The sequence below is a fragment of the Parasteatoda tepidariorum genome, chromosome 6 (genome assembly GCF_982258835.1).
Source record: "Parasteatoda tepidariorum strain Cologne lab strain chromosome 6, Ptep-v5.0, whole genome shotgun sequence".
In the NCBI taxonomy this organism is placed as follows: Eukaryota; Metazoa; Arthropoda; class Arachnida; order Araneae; family Theridiidae; genus Parasteatoda; species Parasteatoda tepidariorum.
This window is the reverse complement of record NC_141760.1, coordinates 56,712,331-56,737,314: the sequence shown is the minus strand read 5'-3', so window position 1 is coordinate 56,737,314 and position 24,984 is coordinate 56,712,331. Positions and strand designations below refer to the sequence as shown.

Here is a 24,984-nt window from a genome sequence, read left to right as displayed (position 1 = left end):
TCAAAAAAAAATTTAAAAAATTAAGTACTACTTCATAACAAATTGTAATAAATAAAATACACAAGAAACTAAACTTCATTAAAGATTTCAATAAACATTTATTAATATTTGTAAAAAAAAAAAATCTTTTCTGAAAGTGCCAATTTTATTAATTAATGAAGCTTATATATGTTTATAATAAATTGCTAAGACTATTTATAACTTACTGCAAAATCAAATATTTTTAAAACAATTTAGTGGTTCAAAAAAATAATACTCTTTGCATTTAAAAATTTTTGTCAAAATCAGAAAATGACTAACAATGATTATATGTTGAGAAACTCTAACTTATAAAAGTAATAAATATTTTTTTTATGAAAGTAACACTTTTTTAATATCTCTTAAAGAAAGTGTGCACCTCTAAAAAAAAATAATAATATAATATTTAACGCAGTTATTTTAGCATTTTAATTACTGTTTATCCTGGTATGTAAGTCGACTTGTAATACATCTAATATGTTACAAAGATAAGAGGGTCAACTTATAAACTCGTAATAAAGTCGGATCATCAATAAACATGAAATATAAATAATTATAAAACATAGAGATAGATATTAATTCCTTTTTAGTTTACCTCATTAAAAAACTAATTTCAATATGTTATATACAATTTCGCATTTTCTCTCATATTTCCTATACATATTAAATGTGAGGAAAATTTGTTTGAAACTGTGCAACATATAAGCAATTGAAGTAGTTCTTTCATACTGCGCATTCAGAGAAAAATTTAAAATTGTTATCCTAATTTTGCAGTGAATCATATTTGGCAACTAATAAAGAAAGTCCGATTTGAATATTTTGAAAAGTTTCTAGCAGTTTTCTATAGTAGATATATTACCTCAATCATCACTATTTTCTGTTTGTGATTTATTGTCGGTCCCTCAGACCTCAAAAACGTAATAATTTGAAAACCTAATGATTTGATAAAATAATTTGTTAATTATTTTAAGAGAAATATGAAAAAACATGTCAGTGTTTTCATTATTTTGTTCACCTAGTTTATTATTAAAAAAACTTGTTCGCCAAAGGTTTCATAAGACATGCTTGTGAGACACATTTATTTGTACATATATTATATCAAACATATGTAATTGAACTTTACTTTTCTAAATCCAATAATGTTTTTAAAAAGAGGGCATATATTTTAGGAAGAGAGCAATTTACTTAGTCTCACATAAAGTGAATTGTTATTTGTACAGTCTAAGCGAAATTAAAATTATTTTTTACTTTATGTATTAAACAATTCTAATTTAGATGTTACTTTAGAAAACAAACAGGCATAAACAAACTTTGAGATTAGGTGTGCATTTTTAGGAAAGTAAATTATCAAGGCAGTTTTGTGAGAAATTAGAGTATGCAATGTTGTACCAAGGAAATACCTAAAAAATTGTTTTACATACATGATATAGAAAAAAGAATATCATTTGGACTAGTAAAAAGTAGACTAAATATAATATGGACTAAATAAAAAGCTCTTTAACTATGATTCAATTACATGTAGTATACTTCTCTCTATAATGCTTAAAAGTTTTTTCATTATTTATTATTTGCAACAGAAAATTCAAACTAAAAAACATATATCTCAAAAAGTAAAATATATAAATGTGCCTCATCAAAATATAAAAATGTAATTTTCAACAGGCTGAGTTTTAGGTTGATTGAGATTTAGTTTTTTTTATTAACTGAGTATTTCATTATAGATTCCTTACTGCATTCATTTGTCTATTTACTGATTTGTTGATGCTTCCATTCATTCAATAATAGGCTTCTTTTCTTTTTTATTTCATTCATTTACTCATCAACTCAGTCATCAATTTTCATTGTTCACCAATAACTTAAGATATTGAAAATATAGAATGCTTCTCTTTCAGTAGAAAAATATAAAAACTAATTTAAACTTTTAGTAATAAAAACAAAAATATTTTTATTAATAATTATCAGTACAATCAATTTCAAAATAAATACATTTAAAATTTAAGACAATATTTGGATTGGTATCTTTTACTTAAATACAGAAATAAAATCTGAACTACATATTAAAATAAAGTAAATAAATAGAAACAGGCAATAATTATACCACCGAGTAACTATCCAAAATTAAACATGGTTCTTAATTATTTTTATATATATATATATATATATATATATATATATATATATATATATATATATATATATAAATAATATAAATATATATATATATATATATATATATATATATATATATAAATATATAAATATATATATATATATATATATATATATATATATATATATATATATATATATATATATAAATATATATATATATATATATATATATATATATATATATATATATATAAATATATATATATATATATATATATATATATATATATATATATATATATATATATAAGTATTCCTTTTTACAAATCAAAGATATAGTTTTTCTACACCTATAAAAAATATTTATTACCTTCTTCAGGTGAGCTGGACTCAGTTTCAGAATAAAATGATTTCTTTTTTACAAGTTTCTTCTTCTTCTTTTTCTTTGTTACATTGAACTCTTGCCATGGCATTTGAGATTCTACATTTCTAACTGATGGATCAGGCACTTCAAGAGGAAAATCAGGAAGATCATGATATCCAATTGCATGGGCATTAATGAAATGGCTCAGTGACCCCAGTTGATAACGATCACGGTCTAACAAATATGTAATTAACTATGTAGTAAAGATTGATAAAACATACAGAAGGAACTTTTTATTAATGATTGAAATTACACATCATTTGAATATTTGGGGGAGGAAAATTGAAAATGTTTAAAGAAAATTGGAAATGTCAGATTTTGAGAACAGTTTTGGAGCGAAAGATGAAAAAAATCAACTTAATTCTGACAATGCAAATTATCGATTGATTCCAAAACTAAATTAATTTAACTGAATTACCTAGTTAAAAAAATGTAAATAAATTTAATGTAATAGTTATTTATAATAAATATTCAAAGAAAAATCTTTATTAACATAAGATGTTTTATAATAAGTGCGTAAGTATGCATGGAAGATGTTAATAACTACTCTTTTCTAACAGCGGTTTCCCAGAATTTCAATATTTTGAACAAATATATTTCTTCAAATGTTTTAATAAAAAAGGAGTAATTTTTAATAAAATATCCTAAACTATAATTTCACAGAACAGAAATAGATATTTGGAAATTAACATTTACTTACCAAAATCATTTCCTGAGATTCAGAGAAAATTTTAACAAAGTGTGAATTACAGTCAGGCTTTCAGAAAAATCCAGAATAAGAGTCAAACACAACAAACAAATTACTGAATCCACAGTTCTGATTTAATAATTTTTTTAATTTAAAATTGTTTTTAAATCAAAAATCATTATTTGTAATTGCGAATATTTATATTTCAATATATATTAGAATAAATATATAGCAAAATTTACTGTAAGAGTTAAGGATTCTTTTAAATCTTAAGATACTTAGCAATTTTTTTTTAAATAGACTAGGAACATGTTTAAGATATTTTTTTTAAAAGGGGCATTATAAAAAAAGCTACAATAAAATGTCTATAAATATTCAATAAAAAGTTCTGTAATTTATGTTTTACAAATTTTAATCAATGTTATTCAGAGAGAAATATTAAACTAGAAAAAGAAAAAAAAAACTACACAAACCTTTAAATCTAGATTGTAATACTGGAGCAGGTTTTGAAGCTAACAATATCTTTTTGGCATGCTTTGATAAATATGTAGATTTTTCATTAGAGTTCATTATCAGCTGTTTAAGGAATCGTGCACGATCTCTAATATCATAATTAGTATCATATTTAGCCAAATTGAAAACATACTGTACTAAAAGATTAGTTTGCTTGTTGTTTGTTAAATACAATTTTGCAGCCAAATTAATAGTTTGAAGCTTCACAATATCTTCCTGCAAATAAATGAAAAATCTTATTAATAACAAATAAAATAATAAATAAAAAAATTTTTAAAATTTACTTTGAGATGCATAATATATATTAACTGAGATCTAATAAAAGTTACTTTTCAACATGACTATTTTAGATCAATATGACTTGTAAGATCTGTTTAGACCTATGAATAAATTGCAATATTGAAACTGATGATTTATCTAAACAATTTGAATAAATAAAATTCTTTCAACTTGCAGTTAGTAAGACAAGACAAAAATTAATCACAATGAAACATTTTTTAAACATCTTAAACAAAATAAAGAACACCTATCTAAAATAAATAGCTTGAAATATCCATTGATTATAAAAACAATTTATACTATTTATAATCTTTTTTATAGAATGCAGAAGCTGTTTATTATCTTTTAACTGTCACATATAAATAAATATTCCTTAACTGAAACTAGTTTAGATTTATTAATAGTTTAGCTAATAGAATAGGACTTATTGCAGAAAATAAATTATGAACATACTTCACTAGAAAAAGTCTTGGCAACTTTCCGTAACACATCAGGAGCAATTTTAGTAACTTTTTCTGCATATTCTCCTATAAGCCATAAAATAGAAGCCCGAGCCATTGGAACAGTTATTCTATCCATCAAACGAGACATATCTATTATGATATCCTTATGGTCAGTTATCTATAAAAAGAATTTTACAGTAAGAACTACAGTAGCAATTACATTTTATAAAAAATAAATAAAGAGCTGATTAAACAAATGACTCCGTAAGATAAAAGTGAACACATGGACTTTCTGTGATCATATGAATTAATTTCTCACACATCAACTAATAGGGACCTTATGCACTAAATTAAATTATAAATAAATTTAATAAAACTTATTTATTCGTGCACAGTGCAAAACTTCAAAAGAGTAATGCTTTCGAATATTTTAGGTTTATTTTACATTAAATGTTGATTGCATACGGGCTTTTATTTTTATACTATAACAACTGTGAAATGTGTGCTTCCGAAATTCTTTTAAATGTTCCTTCATATAAGAGACTCCTGATTCCTAGAAGAAATTATCTGAAATTTTTATTCTCAGGGCAGTTTTTATTCTTTTTGTACAAAAATAAATAGCGACTATCCTTTTTATGCATACATAGAAAAATATAGTCCTCCTTTTTAGTACTTTACAAATCATCATCACATAAAAAAAATTAATAAATAAAGAACTAAAATCCACAGCGACAGCTGAAAAAAAGATTAATGATAAAACAAAGTGTATTTATATTGAAATCGGACAATTCCGAGTATCAAAAAGGGGTTAATTAAACGTATGTATAGAAATTCACGCTTTATAATGAATAATATTCTATTAAAAATATCTAGATTTTAAAAAAATATTCAAAAATTAGTAACGAGAACTGTCAAATAATTTTAAATTTATATAATTATTGCGTCAAATGGTGAACATTCAGGTGTGCCATTTGAATTTCCTGTATCATAGTGAAATCGGAATTTTCAAAATCATGCGAAAAACAACATTAACTAAAAAAAGCTCAATTAAAGTGCCGCATAAATTTTGCGCAAATTGACTGTGTCAAAAAGCAATTAGTAAAATGTGGGATTCAATTTTTTGTTTTTAAATAATATAGCATGAAAATATCTGAATTTAGAAACCACATAAATGTCAGTAATAATAATTGGAAAAAAAAAGGTAACAAAAAAGTGGTATTGTCGCATCAAAAATTTACTAATAAATGCACAAATTGAATTTCATAAGTCATAACGATAATATAGAAACAATATAGAAAATTTTTAAAAAAAAAAACATTGATAAAATTTATAGCAATAATAGCTGATAAAACGATCGAAATGCAGCATGGATTTAAGATGGTATTCGAGCGCATCAAAAAGTGATTACTCAAATGAGTGAAATTTTCTGTGTTGTAATAATATTGAAATATTAAAAATCATGAGAAAATCAATTGCATGAACTGTAAAAAAAAAAATCAAAACATCGGTTAAAAAGTGATTACTGCAATGGATGATTCGAAATTTCCATGTCGTAAGATAACATTAAAATTTTTTTCAATTTAATTTAATGCAAATAAAAAAGGGATCAAATATATCACATTGAATAAATAATTTTTCTACAATTCGCAACAAAATTGCTATTCATTAAAATATAAGTTTTAAAAAAATTAAAAAAGAAACACCATTTTTTCAAGCGAACAATCTTTTAAATGTTTGCCATTTCAGAATTACATTTTAGATCATCAATTTTATACTTCTGTGTTTGCTTCGGTACTAGCTGAAGTAATTATGATTTTTTTTTTTTAGTCTCATGTTTTTTAAGTTTATCCGAAGTGGAGTTTTTCTCTAGAAAAAAAAGATAATGTTAGTAAGGGTGAAATAAGTATCTTATAAACAAGATTTTGCATAGTAACGAAATTTATATTTGACGCAAGTGGAACTCAAAAAAAATTCGGTCCGAATATAAATTATAGATTCGCTGAAATCCGTGAACCAACTGCCTTGAGATTTGCAGAAATCTGTGAATTAGCATAAGAGTAACATGTCAGATATAATTAATATGAACTGCCTATCAGCTGACATGTAAAATTGATTTATTACACAAATTGTTTAATTCCGTCTTTCATTTTATTTCATGTGACATTTTATGTTTCCAACACACATTTTACATAGTTGTCATATAGTTCAGTTAATTATTAGTAGTTATTAAATTGTTAATTATAATAAACATTGTAAAAACTATTTATTCAGAAACACACTTCTTAGGTTAAAATTAGATTCCACATGCCTCGTTCATGAATAAATTACTTTAAATTAATTTTGTCACATTAATTGACAAATCTTATTACAAAAATTATATAAAAGAAACTACAGGAAAGGACCCCCTTTCCAAGGGAAACACAATAAAATTGTCTTCACTGTTAAACAAAATAAAAATAAAGCATTAAAATGAACAAATTTAGATAAAAAATTATTTTGGCATACCTGCATTTGAAGGAGTTTTTTGATAACAACGACGCTTTCTGCAACAATTGTTTCTAAAATAAAAGGATATGTTTTTAGAGTAAACTATATGACATGAGTTTTTCAAATTTATTAACAAAAATATTATACCATTTTTGTTCGACAATAAAGATACAAGTTTTCCAAGGCATGTATCTGTAACCTCAGATATCGAACCAGCACATCGGCCAATAGCTTGTATAGTTGCAGCTACAAATTCCATGTCAGGGCTTGAAACGTAAGACTAAAAAAAAAATAGAATTATACAAATTTGAGAGAGTTGAAATTAAATAAATAAAATAAAAAATACTCAAAAGTAAAAAGCAGACATAGCTAAAATAATGGACAAAACAAATAAAAAATATCTCTTAAAAAATATTTTTGTAAATGCAGATGAGTTTTATTACTTAATGTGTAGAATAAATCAGTTACATTTTAGAAACTATAAAGTAAGTATCATATAAAGAAAAAGTATCCATGATGTTTAAATACAAATAATTCAGCTGTTGATCTTAATATAATACAGGCCACCCAGGACTTGGAAGAAAAAAATAGGTGGTAGCTAAGATTCTTCAAAACTATAGAAAAATGCTTCAATTTTGAGAACTACAAAATTATCCCCAAGGTATTTTTTTCGCACTCATATCTAAGCTGAAATTAAAAATTTATAAGTAGCTTAAAACATCTAGATTTATCTCACTTTTGAAATCACTTTAAAAAATTTTACAGATCATGAGAACACTGTTATAATTATAAAATATAATATTAAGATCAACAGCCGATTCTGTTCACCAGTCTGATAATGTTTACTTTTTTTAATATTATTATTGATATAATAAAATTACTTTTATTATTGATTAAAAAAATGGCTTAACAAATTTCTAAACTAAGTTAGTTAAGAAATGTGTAAAGCAAATTTAAGCAACACCAAGTTTAATTTGTAAATAATTACTAAATAATTATTATCTAATTTGAACAATTATTAAAGCTAATATGTAATGCCAGTCATTACAAGTTTTTCAATTTTGTACCAGTGAAAATTAATTTATAGCATAAAAAAGTTTTAATTATTTAAAAATTTTACAATATAAAATGCTTTTAATTATTTAAAACATAAGAAAAAAAAAGTTTAAACAAATTCCAAAATGTAATAAAGAAGGTTTAAACAACAAAAAAAATGTCAATCTAAATAAAATAAACACTTATTGTGTTACATTACTATCTTTAGCAATCATAAAAAAGAAAATATTATACAAATATAAAAGTAAATCGCCGATATAAAAATTTAAAATACATCGTGTTGAATCAGTGTCAAGAATTCTATACAGCAAATGATTCACCAGATTTTTTGGAGCTAAGTCTCCTCCTGAATAACATACTATATAAAGAATTTGGTAGATCTCCTACAAATGTAATTACTTTAATTTTTTTAAAAAGGCCTTATAACCTAATATAAAGATTTAAAATATGTTGTGTTCAATGAAAATTAGTATCAAGATATTGCTATAGCAAATGATTCAAAATATGCAACTGATCAACAGCCTTTTTTAAATATGCCACATAGCACATTTCAGGGGAAAGATTTCCTGATGGAGAGTTTTTTCTTACCTAAATTTAGCAAAGCAACAGTTTGCATCAGAGTAAAATATTTCTTGATGAGGATTTTTTGCTTGCCTAAAATCAGCAATAGTCATGATTCATATAAAGCTTAACATTGATTAAAAACAAAGTAACGTATATCACGACAAACCACTTAATACTACTTTTAATCACCTACCCTCGTCAGTGACATAAGTAGATGTCAGGATTTTTTTATTACAAAAATAAACCTGACTGTTTTTCTAAAATGAACTAGCTTTACAGAGTTTTGGTATCAAGTTTTTTTACTTCTTTTTCTCACATCAACTAGAAAATGCATCAATTCAGGTTGTACTTGCTTTTTTATATATATATATTTTCCGTCACATTTTTGAGAGTAAATGATAACAGGTTATTTTTTGACACATTCTTGATGTGCAACCAATAATATTGATCATTTTTGACATGTTTTTAGTAGCACATTTTAAACTTATCATTTTACATTGAATTATTTTTCCAAAAAATATATTATTAATAATAAAATTAATAATGAATTAATTTTGCCCAAGTGTCTGATTTGTTATTTTTTATTTCATAGTTCTGTTCTATTCTTTTATATACCAAACACAATTTCAAAATAGCAAATTTAAACTAGGTAATTATACAGCCCTATGTTGATAATACACTTACAACTATGAAAAACAGAAAAAAAAGCATAATTGTACAACATAACGACTCAAACTATACAAGTATGATATTGACCAAATAATATGGAAAGGCATATACGAAAAGAGTGCAGAATTAACTTATAATCCTTGTAATATTTAGGAAAAAAAAGAACAAAAACTAATTTTACTTAAAGGTTTCAAAATTATTCAAGGTTAAGTATAAAGACTAATTATTAACAGAAAAGTTATTTTAATTATACCTAAGCTCAACATTAACATTATTCAATGCAAAAATATTTAAGAACACTTATTTTTCATTATTAGATTTTTTTTAACATAATAAAAACTTTTATTTTGCAATAAAATCTATAGGAAACATTGAAGAACCAATCAAGAGAAAATAAATTATCAGTATAGCAATTAAAATATTTTAAAAGGTTAACTTTTATGCTGAAACTGGAATTTATAATGAACAAACTTACTTGAAACTCTCTTAAAATGAATGATACATTTCCTTCTGTTGCCAAATTTGTTAAAATTTCTAACTGTGGATAAAAAAAATTAATACAAATTAGAAACTTAATATAATATTAGTTTAAAAAAATTTGAAACTAACCTAACATCCTGCCTATTATTTATAATGAGACATAATATATATCACTTCTACATTATAATAGATATCACTCACCAATTTTCACTAACAAATGGTTAAAAACTTTGAAATTAATTTAATTTCTTGCATATTATTTGTAAAACAAAAAAGATATCACTGATTTTCTGTAACATTTGTAAAACAAAATCATGTTTAATCCAACAAAGCATATGATCTGTAGTTAGTTTTATCCTTTCACTTAGTTTGAAACAATTAATATTAAGAAATATATTGCTTCATTTATACAAGAAGAAAATAATAAAGCAATGTCTGCTACAAATATATATTTCCCTAAACAGTTTGGATAGGAAATAAATGTAAAGAGAAGTAATTAACTAAAGTACATTTTGCAGAAGGAAAATTAAATGTAAAATATACAGAAATGCTTCTCTCTCATCATCCACACTCTAGAAACCAAAATAAAATAAAACAAGTAATTCAAACTGTATTACATGTTTCAATAATATTGACCATAGTAATAGCTATTCTACAGTAACCTTCATATAAAACATCATATAATGGAATGTTAAATAAAATATCAGTAATGGAAGAATAACATCTACGAATAAAAAACAGAAGATGATATGCAAAATAATAATAATTCATCCGTTAATTATATTTTCTTTACAAGAAATTCATCTTAAAATCAATAACATTCTAGTGAATTTAATTCTTTTAAATTAGAAGCATGACTGAAACCTTATCACTTAAAATGAATGGATTTAAAGCCCCTTTAGGTGGGGAGAAAAAATACCAGAACACTCAAAACTATGCATATAATCTGCATTCTAAAATTTTATCACATTAATATGCATGGTTAATATAGATGAAATTATGGTAATAGATAGTACAATAAGTTAATATTACCTTAAGTAGTTTAATGTGGGTAGGGTCAGTTGATCGTGCAAAAAAACTTTTCAAATAAGGTTCAAACATACCCTGAAATTATATTGCAATATTATGCATTTTTTATAGTGGAAAGAATATTCAATAACTGAAATACTTGCATTATTACACTATTAGTACAATTTTGGATCAAAAATATTTATAATAAAACATACTTTATTTAAAAAGTGCTTCAGATACAAGAAATAAAAACAGTTCATATTTATAAATTTATCTGAATTCATCCATATTCTATTAATTGTGCAAATTAAATGGAGAAAAAAAATTATTCATTAAAAAATAAATTTTTCATAATATATCAACGTTCCTAAAATTGAAAACTTACATGATTCTATCTCCAAAAAGTAGCATAAATGAACAAAGATATTACTTGAGTTAATTCAATCATTTTTGGACAATTAAAAATTCAATAAATAAAAAAAGGCATGATTTGAAACAAAATATTTGTAATACTACAACTAAATAATAAATATTAAGAAGATTTCAGGATAATTAAACAAATTGGAAAGATGTACTAACAAAAAAGGTGTTAAAAATTCACAAACCAAAAATTAAAAAGGTAATTTATTTATTTTAGTTTCCTAACATCATAATATTACAGTCTGCAAAAAGAAGTCTGGTTATTTGTCAATCTAACTTAAAGAATGAAACAAAGTAGATTAATGTTAAAAGTAAAACATTATGACAGACAGACAAAAATATTATATAAGTTTTACACTTTACAAACTAACTAAAAGTATTATGCAAACTTTTTATAAAATCAATAACTTTTGAACATTTCTATATATCAGTAACAATTATTGATTAAGAAAAATGAAAAAATCAGAAGTCATGAGAAGTTATTATAATGAATATATATGATCCCACATGTTTATTACACACTGAAAACCATTAAAAAAAATATCAATGCATATTTAGTCCAATGAGTAGCTAAATTCTCAAATTAATATTAAATGACAATTTATACACAAAATTATGATTTATAAAAAATAAAAAACTTCATTTACTCATACCTTAAACTTGGTAGTAAGAGTAGCTATTGTACTTAAAATGATTGACTGAATTTCCCTGGAAAAAAAATAGAAAAAAAATGTGATATTCATAACAATTCTATGCTCATTAAAAAAGGTTTTTAAAATAATTTAAACAGTTTTATAGCATTTTTAAGTTGACTAACCTTTATTACTTTTAAAAATTAAAACCAAAATTCAATTACTACTAATGCTTTACTAATTAATATTAGTTATCACTTTCTTAAAATAGAAAATAGTTGCAGTTGAATTGGTGACTAGAAAAAGGATATGCTTCAACAATTGTCAATATTATATATTAAATTTTAATCACCAATTTATTTAGTAAATTAATGCTAATATTCTATATTATTTTATTTTAATCAGCAATTCATTAATTTCAACTTGATGTTTTTCTGAAACTCTTGGTAGGGGATAAACAATTTCTTAATTCAGAATATAATAAGTTAAATAGTTACTAATTGGAATTTAGTTAGTAACTATTTATTCACAGGTAGTAAGTATTTTTATAATTAAAAATGCATGGAATTGCCAATTCCCTAACTTGTGAATTACAACACTTATAAATTAAGAAATCAGCCAGTTTTTCCCAAAGTTAGAACAAGATGTTATAGCCACTTGATTCATGCAACTTAACTGCAACTAGAAATTATTTTTCTGAGCATTAAGTTTTATTAGCACCACTTAACTGAATTGGAATTCAATTAGTAATTATTTGTTTGCACACAGTAACATATATAATAGCGAATCATAGTCTTCAGTGAAATTACACACATGAATAAGTCTTAATAATAATGAGCAATAATCTAATTTGTAATGAATAACTTAACTGATTTACTGATCTCCTTCACCATGTTGTTTCATGAAAAAGTAAATATATAAGAAAGAATATTTCACATCAACTTGCTTTTAGAACAGTAAAAAAAAAATAATAATTATTACTATTTCACAAAATATTGTGTACTATTACGTATAAAACTTTCTTTTTTTTTTCTTTTTTTTAACCTGATTATCTTTCTACCCCTAAGCAATATTTTAATCTCGTCAATTTCTTAAACACAAACATCTGAAGAAAAAAAGGCAAGATGAACCTATTTCTAGAAAAAGTTAATAAGACTATTGCTATTAAAAATTATAAATTTTCAAAAAATAAAAAATCTATGAAAATATAAAATAAAAAGTAAATTACTTTGATTTTTGATGATTTTTAATAGATATGTATTAAAATGTTCCTACTATATTTTTTTATTATTTTAAATAAAACCATTTAGTCCTTATTCATTTCTAACTTGGTCTTATCATTTACACTCATTATGACATTGCTCATTGTTTAGATAAACCCAGCTAAAAAATACATTTTTTGACAATATCTTATTTTAAACTTTACACAGCTCATTCATTCAATTACTCATCTGGCTTTACATAAATTAAATGCTTAAATAGTCATTATTTTAATATGTAGGGTGAGTTTAATATGGAAGGTCAGTCTAATATGAAGGATGATTAAGTAAAGCATGTACAAAAATTGAAAATGTTTAAACAATAAGTAGGAATAGATTTAAACATTGCAAAAGCAAAGACATATGTTTCAAATTATCCCTATATAAGCAATGTAATATAACAGACAGCAATTTACAATTCATGTTTTGATTACAGGTATAAAAATCATTATTATAAAAGCAATGTTACATAATAGTCTGCAATTTACAGTTCACATTTTAATTATAAGTAAAATTAAGATTAATTTTTATACTAAAGCATAGTATAAGTTTTCATGGAGGTTAACGGTCATTAAAGTGTTTAAAAATCATTTTAAATATTATTGCTTATTTAATAGTTAACTATTAGATCATGCATGCAGATACAAATCAAATAACTGAATCCCTACCTGTGACTTTTGGCTAATCTTATAAGAGCTTTTGCAACAATATTAACTTCAGAACGAGGAGCTAAATAATAATACAATTGCACCACACCCATGACAACCTATAAAAAGTAGATCAAATAAATTTCTAATAAAATAAAAATTGGTTACTAAACACAAAAAATATTTTAAGGCAATTTAAGATGAAAAATACTGTTAAAAATTAAATCTAGAAATTATTTAACACATAAGCTGGCTCATCACTGTTCACTTATATTGTTTCTGTGTGATGATTTAGTATCAATAAAAAGAGTTAAGCTTAGTGCATTAATGAGAATAGTATAAATTATTGTTAACAGTAAATAAAGAAAAATAATTTCAAAAATTTAAAACATATTAATCTTTAATTCAATCTTGGGCACAAATTCAGAAAAACTTTTACCTATGCCAAACACACTGATACAGATGAAAATGATTGTTTAGCACAGTTTAGCATTACATTTTGCTTACTCATTAATAAACTGATTTGATAAAAGTTAAAGTGTTAAGTAACTCTTTAATGAATGGTTTATTTTATATTCCTTTTCATAGAAGTATTTAAGTTAACCCACAAACTGAAAAAAGGAGAAGAAATTAGTCTTTTTTTAAAAAAAAAATTGATTTGGAACAGACATTTTTTCAAGTAAATAAAAAAATTAATAATTAAGCAGAAATTCATTTTTATTACTTTCAATATTGATGAAATGAAGATTTATTTTTCAGAAAAGTGAAAGTTACATTATTTTTAATTGCACAGTTGCTTTTAGCATGCTGTAAAACTGTGCACTTTTTTTTCCCTCACTCCAACCATATTTTAATACTTTAATTGCAATTGGAGGAATTTAATTATAATGAAAGTAATAATTTGAATTATCTAAGTTGTTGTCTTAGGCAGATATAGAGCGCAGTTACTGATTCTAAACAACCCTACACTTTTGTTTTAAATTTATAGTCGAATAATATAAGATAGACAGAGTATACTACAAATCATCATAAATAAAATTTTATTTCAACTTCTTTCAGTCGTAGGATTAAATATAATTATTATAACCAAAGCTAAAATTTAAAAAAATAATGAGCTATTTATATGCTTTACTATTTAGTAATTTAAAATCTATATGCATTATTTAAAAAAATAATATTAATAGTTAATGAAAATGGAGTGGATTTTTTTTATACTACATCCATGAATTTGTAAATAAAAATGTATAACTTCTGAAATAACCAACAAAAAATTATAGCAAAAACAAACTAAGTTATGAAATAATTATAGATTTTGATATTTAGTTCTCATTAAAATACAAAATATTGAAAGGCCAAACACAGTTATGAAAATTATCTCTCTCTCTATATATATACAAGCTGAATGAAAAAACACATCAATAAATCTGCACTGAGCAACACTACAAAACAATGCACAAAATTTTCAGACTAATACTGACACAAATATTCCAAAGTTTTTTATTTATTATTATTTGTTGACTTTCTCAGTTGCTTTACATTATTAAATTAAGTAAAGCAAGTTTTTAGTAGTTCATCAAATCAAAATAAAGGCCAACTGTATTATTCAGCAGCATCTGGCAGAATGCCGTTGATCAAGGCATGATGCTTAAAATTTGCCACAGTGTAGCTATTCTCTCCTGTACATATCTATTTATGTAATAAATCTATCAAAAAAAGTACAGTATCGCTGCAGCTGTGATCGGCACCACATTTACTTTAAAATATGATGTAACTATATAAAAGTACATTTGGTATCTATCAAAACTTCACCTATTACCATAATGCTAAAAGTGCTCGTTACCAAACTCAAGCGTTATTGGTATCAATAATAGTATGCAGACAGTATCCCGGCTTTTCACAATGCCCACAGTACCCCATAATGATTTAGTACATTTTCTCCATTAATTTTTCTTTTTAGCTCAGCATCTTTTCATGTGATTCATTTAGTATTTATTATCAAAATTAAGTAAGCATCATTGACATCAATAATAGTTTACTGATTTTTTAAGCTCACTTAAACAAAATGAATTACATTTATCCATCAAAATCAAAAATCAGGCTTCTAAATTTTTTTACTTTTCTACTCATTTAGATTAATTTTGAACTTTTATTTTTCATTCAATTACTGTTGATTTTAAATTGCTTAGTTTTGTAAAACACGATTAAAAAGCTTAACTATAAACAAAATAAAAAATGTGATTTCAGATAAGCTTAAACTGTCTCTCGTATTTAAAATATAATTTTTAAAAAAAAAAAATTAAAAAAATTGGGCTTCATAATTTGTTTATAACTTTACTTATTTAAATCCATTTTTAATCTTGTTTTTTTAGAGCTTACAGTACATCCGCAAGTTGGTATACAGATACACAGTCAGACACAATAAAATTCTAAGTTTTATTTTATGCATAGATTATTTGCTACTCTTCCCGGTGGTTTAACATATTATAAAACACATTTTTAGCAGCTCATCCCACCAAAATAATGACTAAATGCATTCAGTGTCATCTGGAATAATGCTGTTCTTTAAGACTAATCATGGCATTCAAAATTAATCACAGTCAAGATACTTTCTCCTATACTTATCTATCTTTATAATAAATCTATTATAAAAATGCACAGCATTGGTGCAGCTGCAATTGGCACCAAATTTGCTCTAAAATATGCTGTCTCTATATAAGAGTATATTTGGAACCTATTAAAACTGCACCAATTACCTGATGTAGTACTCATTACCAAAATTATGCATTATTGGTGTCAACAATAGTATTGCGAGTTTTTACGGTACTTCATAACAAATTAGTTCCATTGCTCCATTAATTTTGCTTTTCAGTACAAAACTTTATTTTTTATTTCAATTACCGCCAATTTTAAATTATTGAGTATTATAAAAACCTGTTTTAAAAGCATAACAAAAATAAACATGATGGTTTTAAACAATGTTAGAAATATTAATTTGGTAATGTAGTTTGCTTATGCTACCACGATTGTGTTAATCATTCAGATAACCTTTGCATAATCAATAAAATATAATTAAGTAGTATAACAGAAAATGCAAATAACATCTTTTTTGATTTAAAGATATAACGCAGCAAACGTAACTGATATCTTTAAAATATTTGAAACACTGAATAGTTTATAGTTTATTTCAAAACACTGGCTTCCGCTAAGCGAATGAAAATTTATTTTTTTAAATGTCTCTGGATTTAAAATATAATTAAAACATCAAAAATCGCGCTTCTTAATTTGTTTACAATACTTCTCATTTACATTCATTTTGAATCTCCCATTCTTAGAGCTTATGGTATACCAACCATCAATCTGGTTTACACACAGTCAGATAGACATACACAGAAATTCTTTATTATATGTATAGATTATTTGTTGTCCTTCTTGATCAGAGAAGTAAAAACATAATTTTAGTAAAAAATACACAAAAGTATGAAATATTAATAAATAAAAAATTTTTATTTTAGGTTTAACAAGAAAAATAAAACTTTTTAGAAGAAATAATTTTTTAAAAAAAAGTGCACACATTACCGCAGAATTTCGACTTTGAAGCAACGGTTTGCAGTTTCTCAGAAGCAAACGATGATCAGGATCCATAACATAAGCCTTAGAATCTTTAACATCATCTTCATCCTTGCTATGAGAATTATCTGAATCATAAAAAGGTTTTTCTTTTCCATTCCTATTGTCCTCCTAAAAAGTCACACATTATTAAATTAGGAAAAAATAATTAAAAGGATATTCCGATACAAAAATGTTACATACAAACTTATTTGGATCAGCAAACTGTGTCCGTGCATAGCGTATAAGCATATTGATAATTATTACTTGGCCCCATTCCTCAACATCAACTAAAAGATTGCATAGCTTTCGGTAATTTTTATGTATCAAGTCTATTCTTTCTGGACATACTTCTTCAAAAGCCATCACAGCACTACCCATCACCAGCTGAAGTTTAAAAACAAACATTAAAACATGAAAAGATAACATTCAAGAATTACAAAAAGAACCTGAAACTTTATAAAATAACTTTGAATTAACCAAACATTAGCTTGAGGAATATTTTCAAATTTAGGAAAATGCATGAAGCTATTTTCACAAAAATAAATCATTTAGATATTTATATGCTTGAAGTACTTTTTTTTTTTTACTGTACCTGTACAATGACATTCGAACAAACTAATAAGCTTAATAATGATTAAATAGAATAAAATAATAATAAAGCTAATAAATTTAATTTTTTTAAGAAGTTTAGAAAGTCGGAAATTCCACTAAATGTTGAAAGAATCTCATAGGCCAAAACAAAAAATATCTTGATCACTTGAAATAAAATTAGTTTGATTTATAATATACATTATAAATACATTATTCTTACTGTTGTTTTATCAGATAATAGTTTTTCTAGAACTTCAATCAGCTGGTCCTTCTCCTCAGGTTCAAGACTGTAAAGAGAAGTGCTTTATGTTTAAGTAACTAAGTTTTAATTAAAATAAACATTCTTATAAAACAAAAAATGTCTAAAAGAAACTTAAATGCACTGTGATTACTTTGTTCATTTTTAAATTACTAATTACATATGAAGTCAATATACTTTTAAAATTTCAGAGCCAAATTATTTTAAATTTAATTTAATAAAAATAAATGTTTTATTCATTATACATTTTAACTACATTTATTAACAATCTGAGTATTTAGAAAGCACATAAATAATATTCTGTTGCATAAGATTAAGGGTATTGCATGTATAGATCATTTACTTTAACTTGAGATCAAAAAACATCTGTATAGTTTATGCATACAGGGTGGCCAAAATAAAAGTAACCCATTAAACATCATTAAAATTTATTAAGTTAAATATATTATCTTGGATTAGAAAAAGCTCAGACTAATCCTCAGGGGGTTAAAAAAAGATTAAAAATGTCATAAATATTAGAAACCAAATCATCAACTATAAAATGAATCAAATAAATTATTCAATTATAAATATTTGTTTAAATAATTTTTTATAAGATTAAAAACTTTAATTTTTTTATATTCCTAAATCTTTTAAAACTATTAGTATATAGCTATTCTTTATCATCAGTTTTTAGATATCAAAAATGTGTAATAATAATTTACAATAAAAATACACCTGTACACAAAAAAAAGAGTAAATAAATAAAAAAAGTAATAATTTTACAAAAAGCTTTAATTTATATTTTTGCTAAAAAAAACTTTAAAGCTTAAACTCTGCATTACATAAATTTAAAATTTAATTCTAACTCTATGTTAATATATAATTATAAAATATACAACACATTTTACAAAATACAGAAAGAAAAAGAAATTCCATACTGGTTTGAGACCACAGACAAATTTTGGTTACAATTGTTGCATTATTTCATTGATAGTATAAATTCTGTGATAATGCAATACAATTAAGTATAATTTGAAAATGTGCACTTTCAAATGTAGAATTTAGTTCCCATAATTTAAAAAAGTCAGCTATACTAGCAACTGCCTCAAACACAAATGATAAAAAGGAAACAATATCATTAGATATTGACATACATATATATATATTATAAATTTAATGTGCAAAATAAAATTATTCATAAAAATATTTCAATTAAGAAATGTTTTAAAAATAATAAAAATTATCTTACTTGTACAACTTAGGAATAGCATGGGCTGCTGTTTTTCTAACATAAGGGGACATATCATTTACAGCATCTCTAATTGCAAGCATCATGATTGGAACAATAACAGGAACTCTAATGCTTGACAATACCCTCAAAGCACTAGCACGTATCAATTGGTTAGGATCCTTAAAACAAAAAATAATAAGCACAGAAATAAAATTTAAAACTGTACTATGAGTTTCCACATTTAAGTAGCTCTCATTCTTAAATTTTTTAATACTTTTCACAACACATTTTTTTAAATGTATATTCATAAAAATAATAGCTAAAGAAGTCTGAGAAGCTAAAGTGATTAAAAGAATTTTTAAATTAAATATTTGCAAAAAATTTTATTTTAAATAATTGCACACATTTGACTTAAAAAACATGCATCTTTTGTATTAAACCAAAAACACAAACAGCATTTATTCTCCTTAAAAACCTAAATAACAAATATTAATAGAATTCTTATTTATAGTCATATAAAGTACAAATATAAGCACATTTTTTTCCTGAAATTCACTCAATAAAACTTATCTTAAAATATTATATTAAAAAACATTTAATGATAACTAAAACTTTACATTAGGTAAAGTATGAATTTAATCAGCAAAAAATTATTTAAACAAAACATACTTTCAAAGCCCTTTGAAATGTACTAATAGATAATAAAGCTAAATCCTGTTGTTCCTCAGCATATCTCACTAAGTAAACATAAACAAGTTTTTTAACCTAAAAATATAATTTTAAAAATTGATTACAAACAAAGTATTATTTAATTTGTATTTGTTTTCAAGATATAACAGAGGAAGTTCAAAAAATTTATTTACCTCAATATTTTTGGAAACTACATTTTTGACAACAGCAGGAAATAAATCTGAAGCATCTTTTCCTTTGGCTATCATCTATAAATAAATAATAAACAATTTAAATATTTACATAAGATATATCGAGAAACAAGCTTTCTCCACTTTACTAAAAACTTATACAAAAAATATATCCACAAAAAAATTTGATGTTAAAAAAAAGAATGAATTCAAAATTAGTCATTTCAGCAAAAATTAAAATCTTTTAAATATTTTTTTAAATAACCACATCGCTAAAAGCAGTGGTTTTTATAATCAGATATTTCAATTAGTATTTATTTATTTAAAAAAAAAGGGGTTTCAAAAAGGAATTAGAACTAAACATTTAAACTACAAACTTATTCAGGAGGTGTATGTAAAATATGCACTTGTCTGCTAATTTATACACTAATTGGGAAAAAAGCCAGTACTTACGTATTATCGCAACCAGGTTGGCGCAATTTGTAAGTTTGAGTAAGAAAGTATGAATAGAAAGAAAATGTACATTTATTAATTACAGATAACTTTTAATACAGTTTTTTATATTATTTTGTTTTAAAATTATTTAAAACAAAATTATCATTAATTAATTATTATTAAAATTATCAAATTATTATTAAAACAAAATTACTTATTATTATTTTGTTTCTTTACGAAAAACCACGTATAACACGTAGGGTTGCCGTAAGTAAGGTCGCCAAATTTGGCGATTTATGCGAATTTTGGCCCGGTTGCGTTAATACGTACCGTATATTCCGGCGTATAACGCGCACTTTTAAAACAAAAAGTAACATTGGAATTTTCGGATGCGCGGTATACGCCGAATATAAAAAATTATAGATTAAAAAAATTTTAATATAGAAAAATACTTTTATTTTAAAGATATGACATACCTTTACCTATATACTTTATTGATTTTCGTTATTACGTAAATAGTTCATTATGTTCGTCTTCCGTTATTTCTTCAGGCACGTCATCACAATCTGTTTCGTCTTCATCATCTGTGTTACCCTCATCCATAAATAAACAGTCATCTTCTGATCCGTCCAGATTATTTGAAATGCTGCATTTTTTTAATGATTTTCTAACCATCTCAGGCTTAATTTCATCCCATACTTTTAATATCCATTCGCACGCTGTTTCCAAACTTGCATGACGCATATGTCCTCCTTTCGTAAAGGTTTCCTTACCCTCCAACATCCAAGTGTTCCACTGTTTTTTTTAAATTGGCTTCAAATGGTTTGCTTAAGCAGACGTCCAATGGCTGAATTAATGGTGTCAATCCGCCCGGAATAACTGCCATATCGGTGCTACATACTTTCAAAAATTTTTTTGAAAATCTGTAAGGTGGGACCAAAACATGTCCCACACTAAAAGGTTTTCTGGTTTTCTATAGATACTAGACGAGATATTGCACATGTACAATCCAAATTTTAATGCGCGTTATACGAAGAGTATATCTTAAAATTTAAAAAAAGTTATTGGAAATTACGGGTGCGCGTTATACGCCGGGGCGCGTTATGCGCCGGAATATACGGTAAGTATCAAAAAGCCTGTAAAAATAATTTGGTAAGTCCCGTAATTAACAGAAAAGCCAGAGTTGGTAGATCTGTTTTTAATACAAAATTCAAAAAACACCAAAGTCTTAAAAAAGCAGATTTAAAAATAAACCCAAAACTTTACTTGTACAGATCTGATTTCTTTAAAAATGCAAGTAGAAAGACATCTAATCATATAAAATTATTTAATAAGCTACAAAATGTTGGTTGCAACAAACATTTAACAATTCCGTTTTTTTTTTTTTAAATAATTTAAGCTTTTTTATTTAGCATTTTGCTCTTCATTATTATTTTCTCAAACTAAGAAGTGCATTAGTTAAGGACTTAATTTTATCTCAACTGCATAAAAGAAATTAACAATTACGATTTATAAAATAGCATTTTATTTTCATTCTAAATAAAAATAAAATAAATTCTTTAATAATTTTAGCATCCATTAGTAAAATATAGTTAGAAATGAGAAGAAGTCTATTACAATATTGAAAATTTAAGATGAGAAATAAAATAACCAGTACTTCAATTGCACACCTAATAAATAATAAAAACATATTTGTGATCAAAGAAAGTAAAAATTCTACTAAAAAGTAAGTAACACAATAAAAAGAACGAAAATAGCAACTCACACCAATAATTCGTTTCATTGCTTCTAATTTCAAAACATCTTTATTACCATCCAACATATTTTTGAGATCTTCATGCCTAAAGTTTACAAGAAATGTAAAATGAAAATTTGAATGCATTGCAAAATTAACAATATTAAAAAAGAAGCAATATTGCTCACTTTCTAAATTCCGAAGAAAAGATCCCAGTGGACGATATCTCATTATTTGAAAATTCATGATCTGGCGACGTAGGCCCATGATCACCTCCATGTGCTGCACTTGCCATGTTACTAGGCAGCAGCATCAATCAACCTTCTGTTTCAGCAATGAAAAAATTTACAGAGGAAATATTCAACCTAATTATAATGATTCAATAATTAAACATCTTCACAAAAAGTTTAGAATTACATTAAATTATTAAATTTCCAACTTAAAATAATTAAAATTGAAAATTATAAGAAAGTTAATTACAAGTACAGTTCACGAAAAACCTATATGAAAATTAGAATGATATCTTAAGTTCATTGGTAGAATTATGCTACAAATTAGAAAATATAATTAATTTGAAATACCAGAAGTTGAATGGATCTAAACATCCTCCAAAATAAGCATCCTATTTTAAAAAATGTTTCATTATACTTAATTATTCAGGGAGCATAATCAAATGTTTCAACAAAAAATAAGAACCATCTTTCGTGCAATTTTTAAGCATTCAAAAAATATTTTTAAAGAAATTAAAAATCATAATTAGGATATGTGCACTAATAAAAATTTTTCTTCTAATTGTTTAAAGTTCTACACAAGTACACACACACACACATATATATATATATACATATATATTGAAAACATAAAATTAACAAAATAAAAAAATATTTTCAAAGACTTTCTTGATTATATAAGCCACCTTCATGACAATTAATGCACAATTTTAAATATATTCAATATATTAAATATATTCATTTAATTTTTAAAATTAATATTTAATTTATTTAATTATGAAAAAAATAATTTTAATTCAAAATTATGATTAGTTGAACTATAATTTAAAAAAGTTATTGAAGTGTATTTTTTAGATTTAAGTAAAAGTCATTTACTAAAGCATATTTAACAAAAATATTAACAAGATTAATATTATCAATCATACTGAATTTATAAGGATATGTAAATAATTAATCAAACAAAGAAAATCTTAATAAATTCATATTACTTGTGTAAGTCAATGACCCCCATTAAATGTTTATTAAAATTAACTATGTCCAGTATTTGTTTAATGAAATGATTAAAAAAAATTATAATAATTTTGAAATGTAAATACAATGCATATTGAAATTAAACATTTTTGTCTGAAGTAGGTTAATTATTATATGGTTCCTACATTCATAATATTTAACAAATATGAAAATATTTAATTTTATATCATAAAAATTAGTTAGCTTTAAAAATTGAGACAAGGTTTATTTGAGATACTCCTTTTTCTAAATTTAAAATTCAACTCTAAAAGAAATCATTAATAACATCGTCTGTAGCGCACTTTGACAGCAATGTGAGGTTATATCATCACAAAGAACTCTGTGAATAAAAGCCTCTCACAAATATTTTGAACACATTTTATTCTACTTATTTGTTTCATGAATTTTTTTTTTCTTCATGTTTCCTTATCTGACTTCTTCGGCATTTTGGGGCAGATGTTTGCACTGTCACTGAGAAAGGTTTTAATGGTCACTCCTAAAAGTTTTCTTCAACACAAAGTCTGTGGAAATAATTATGCGCCTCAAAAAAGAAGTCGTCAATAGAGGTGGTCGCTACATAGGGTGGTCTTTTCAATGAATTTAACTTGAACCTTAAAATAACGTCAAAATTAATTTTTCTACCTAAATCAGTATTTTTTATTCGATTACAATAATTTTCAGCAGATGCGTCACACAAACAATTAGAATTGGGTTCAAAAAATATAAGTCTTTAACAAACTACTGTAAAATTCAGATTAAACCCAGTTAAATAATTCTATAGGAAAAAATTTATTATAAAAAATTTTTAAATTTTGCATTCGATAAAGACTTTTGATGTTTGGCTAATTTACTGGAAAATACTTTGAAATTCTAAGAGCGGAACCTGAATATGGTACACATCTATAAATAGAACAGTGCAAGAATGTCATTGGTTTGCCAGTGATTAAGATAATGATGTTACACCAAGGATGAAATTTACAAAATAAAAAAAATTTTATTTCGTTATTGGAGAAAAAAATTTGGCAAAGTATAGTTAGTCCTCAAGACCAACAAAAATTTGAGAGATTTATCAATTTGATTTTAGGAGGGAAAAAAATCCTGAAATCTTGCAAAATCAGCAGAAAGTGCAAGAACCACCAAATTAAGCTTGGTGTTTGCAATTTCAAACTCGCAACATATAAAATAATTGGCGCTTTCATACACTACGAACCTATGGTATGCTGAAATGAGTTGCAGTTGAATGAATTGTGAAAATGTTGAATGGAACAATGTGCAAAGTCATGGAAAACAGTCATGGAAAACAGAAAAATCTTATTTCAGAAAAGGGAAAATTAATTAT

General features: G+C 24.6%; 1 protein-coding gene across 4 annotated transcripts in view; it reads right to left on the bottom strand.

Moving 5' to 3' along the window:
- Positions 1 to 24,984, bottom strand: part of rb (adaptor related protein complex 3 subunit ruby) — a 41,756-nt gene that overhangs the window by 9,351 nt on the left and 7,421 nt on the right. For all 4 annotated transcript variants that reach the window (XM_043046111.3, XM_071178641.2, XM_071178639.2 and 1 more), the window contains exons 2-18: positions 22,593 to 22,769; positions 22,435 to 22,510; positions 20,238 to 20,312; positions 20,044 to 20,139; positions 19,393 to 19,553; positions 18,123 to 18,189; positions 17,513 to 17,695; positions 17,279 to 17,440; positions 13,724 to 13,821; positions 11,818 to 11,872; positions 10,766 to 10,837; positions 9,729 to 9,791; positions 7,112 to 7,244; positions 6,983 to 7,035; positions 4,488 to 4,655; positions 3,716 to 3,971; positions 2,501 to 2,728 (exon numbers count right to left, since the gene is read on the bottom strand). In XM_043046111.3, coding sequence (XP_042902045.2) covers positions 2,501 to 2,728; positions 3,716 to 3,971; positions 4,488 to 4,655; positions 6,983 to 7,035; positions 7,112 to 7,244; positions 9,729 to 9,791; positions 10,766 to 10,837; positions 11,818 to 11,872; positions 13,724 to 13,821; positions 17,279 to 17,440; positions 17,513 to 17,695; positions 18,123 to 18,189; positions 19,393 to 19,553; positions 20,044 to 20,139; positions 20,238 to 20,312; positions 22,435 to 22,510; positions 22,593 to 22,717 — 2,071 coding nt within the window. In that variant the 5' untranslated portion in view covers positions 22,718 to 22,769. The remainder of the gene's footprint in view (positions 1 to 2,500; positions 2,729 to 3,715; positions 3,972 to 4,487; positions 4,656 to 6,982; positions 7,036 to 7,111; positions 7,245 to 9,728; positions 9,792 to 10,765; positions 10,838 to 11,817; positions 11,873 to 13,723; positions 13,822 to 17,278; positions 17,441 to 17,512; positions 17,696 to 18,122; positions 18,190 to 19,392; positions 19,554 to 20,043; positions 20,140 to 20,237; positions 20,313 to 22,434; positions 22,511 to 22,592; positions 22,770 to 24,984) is intronic.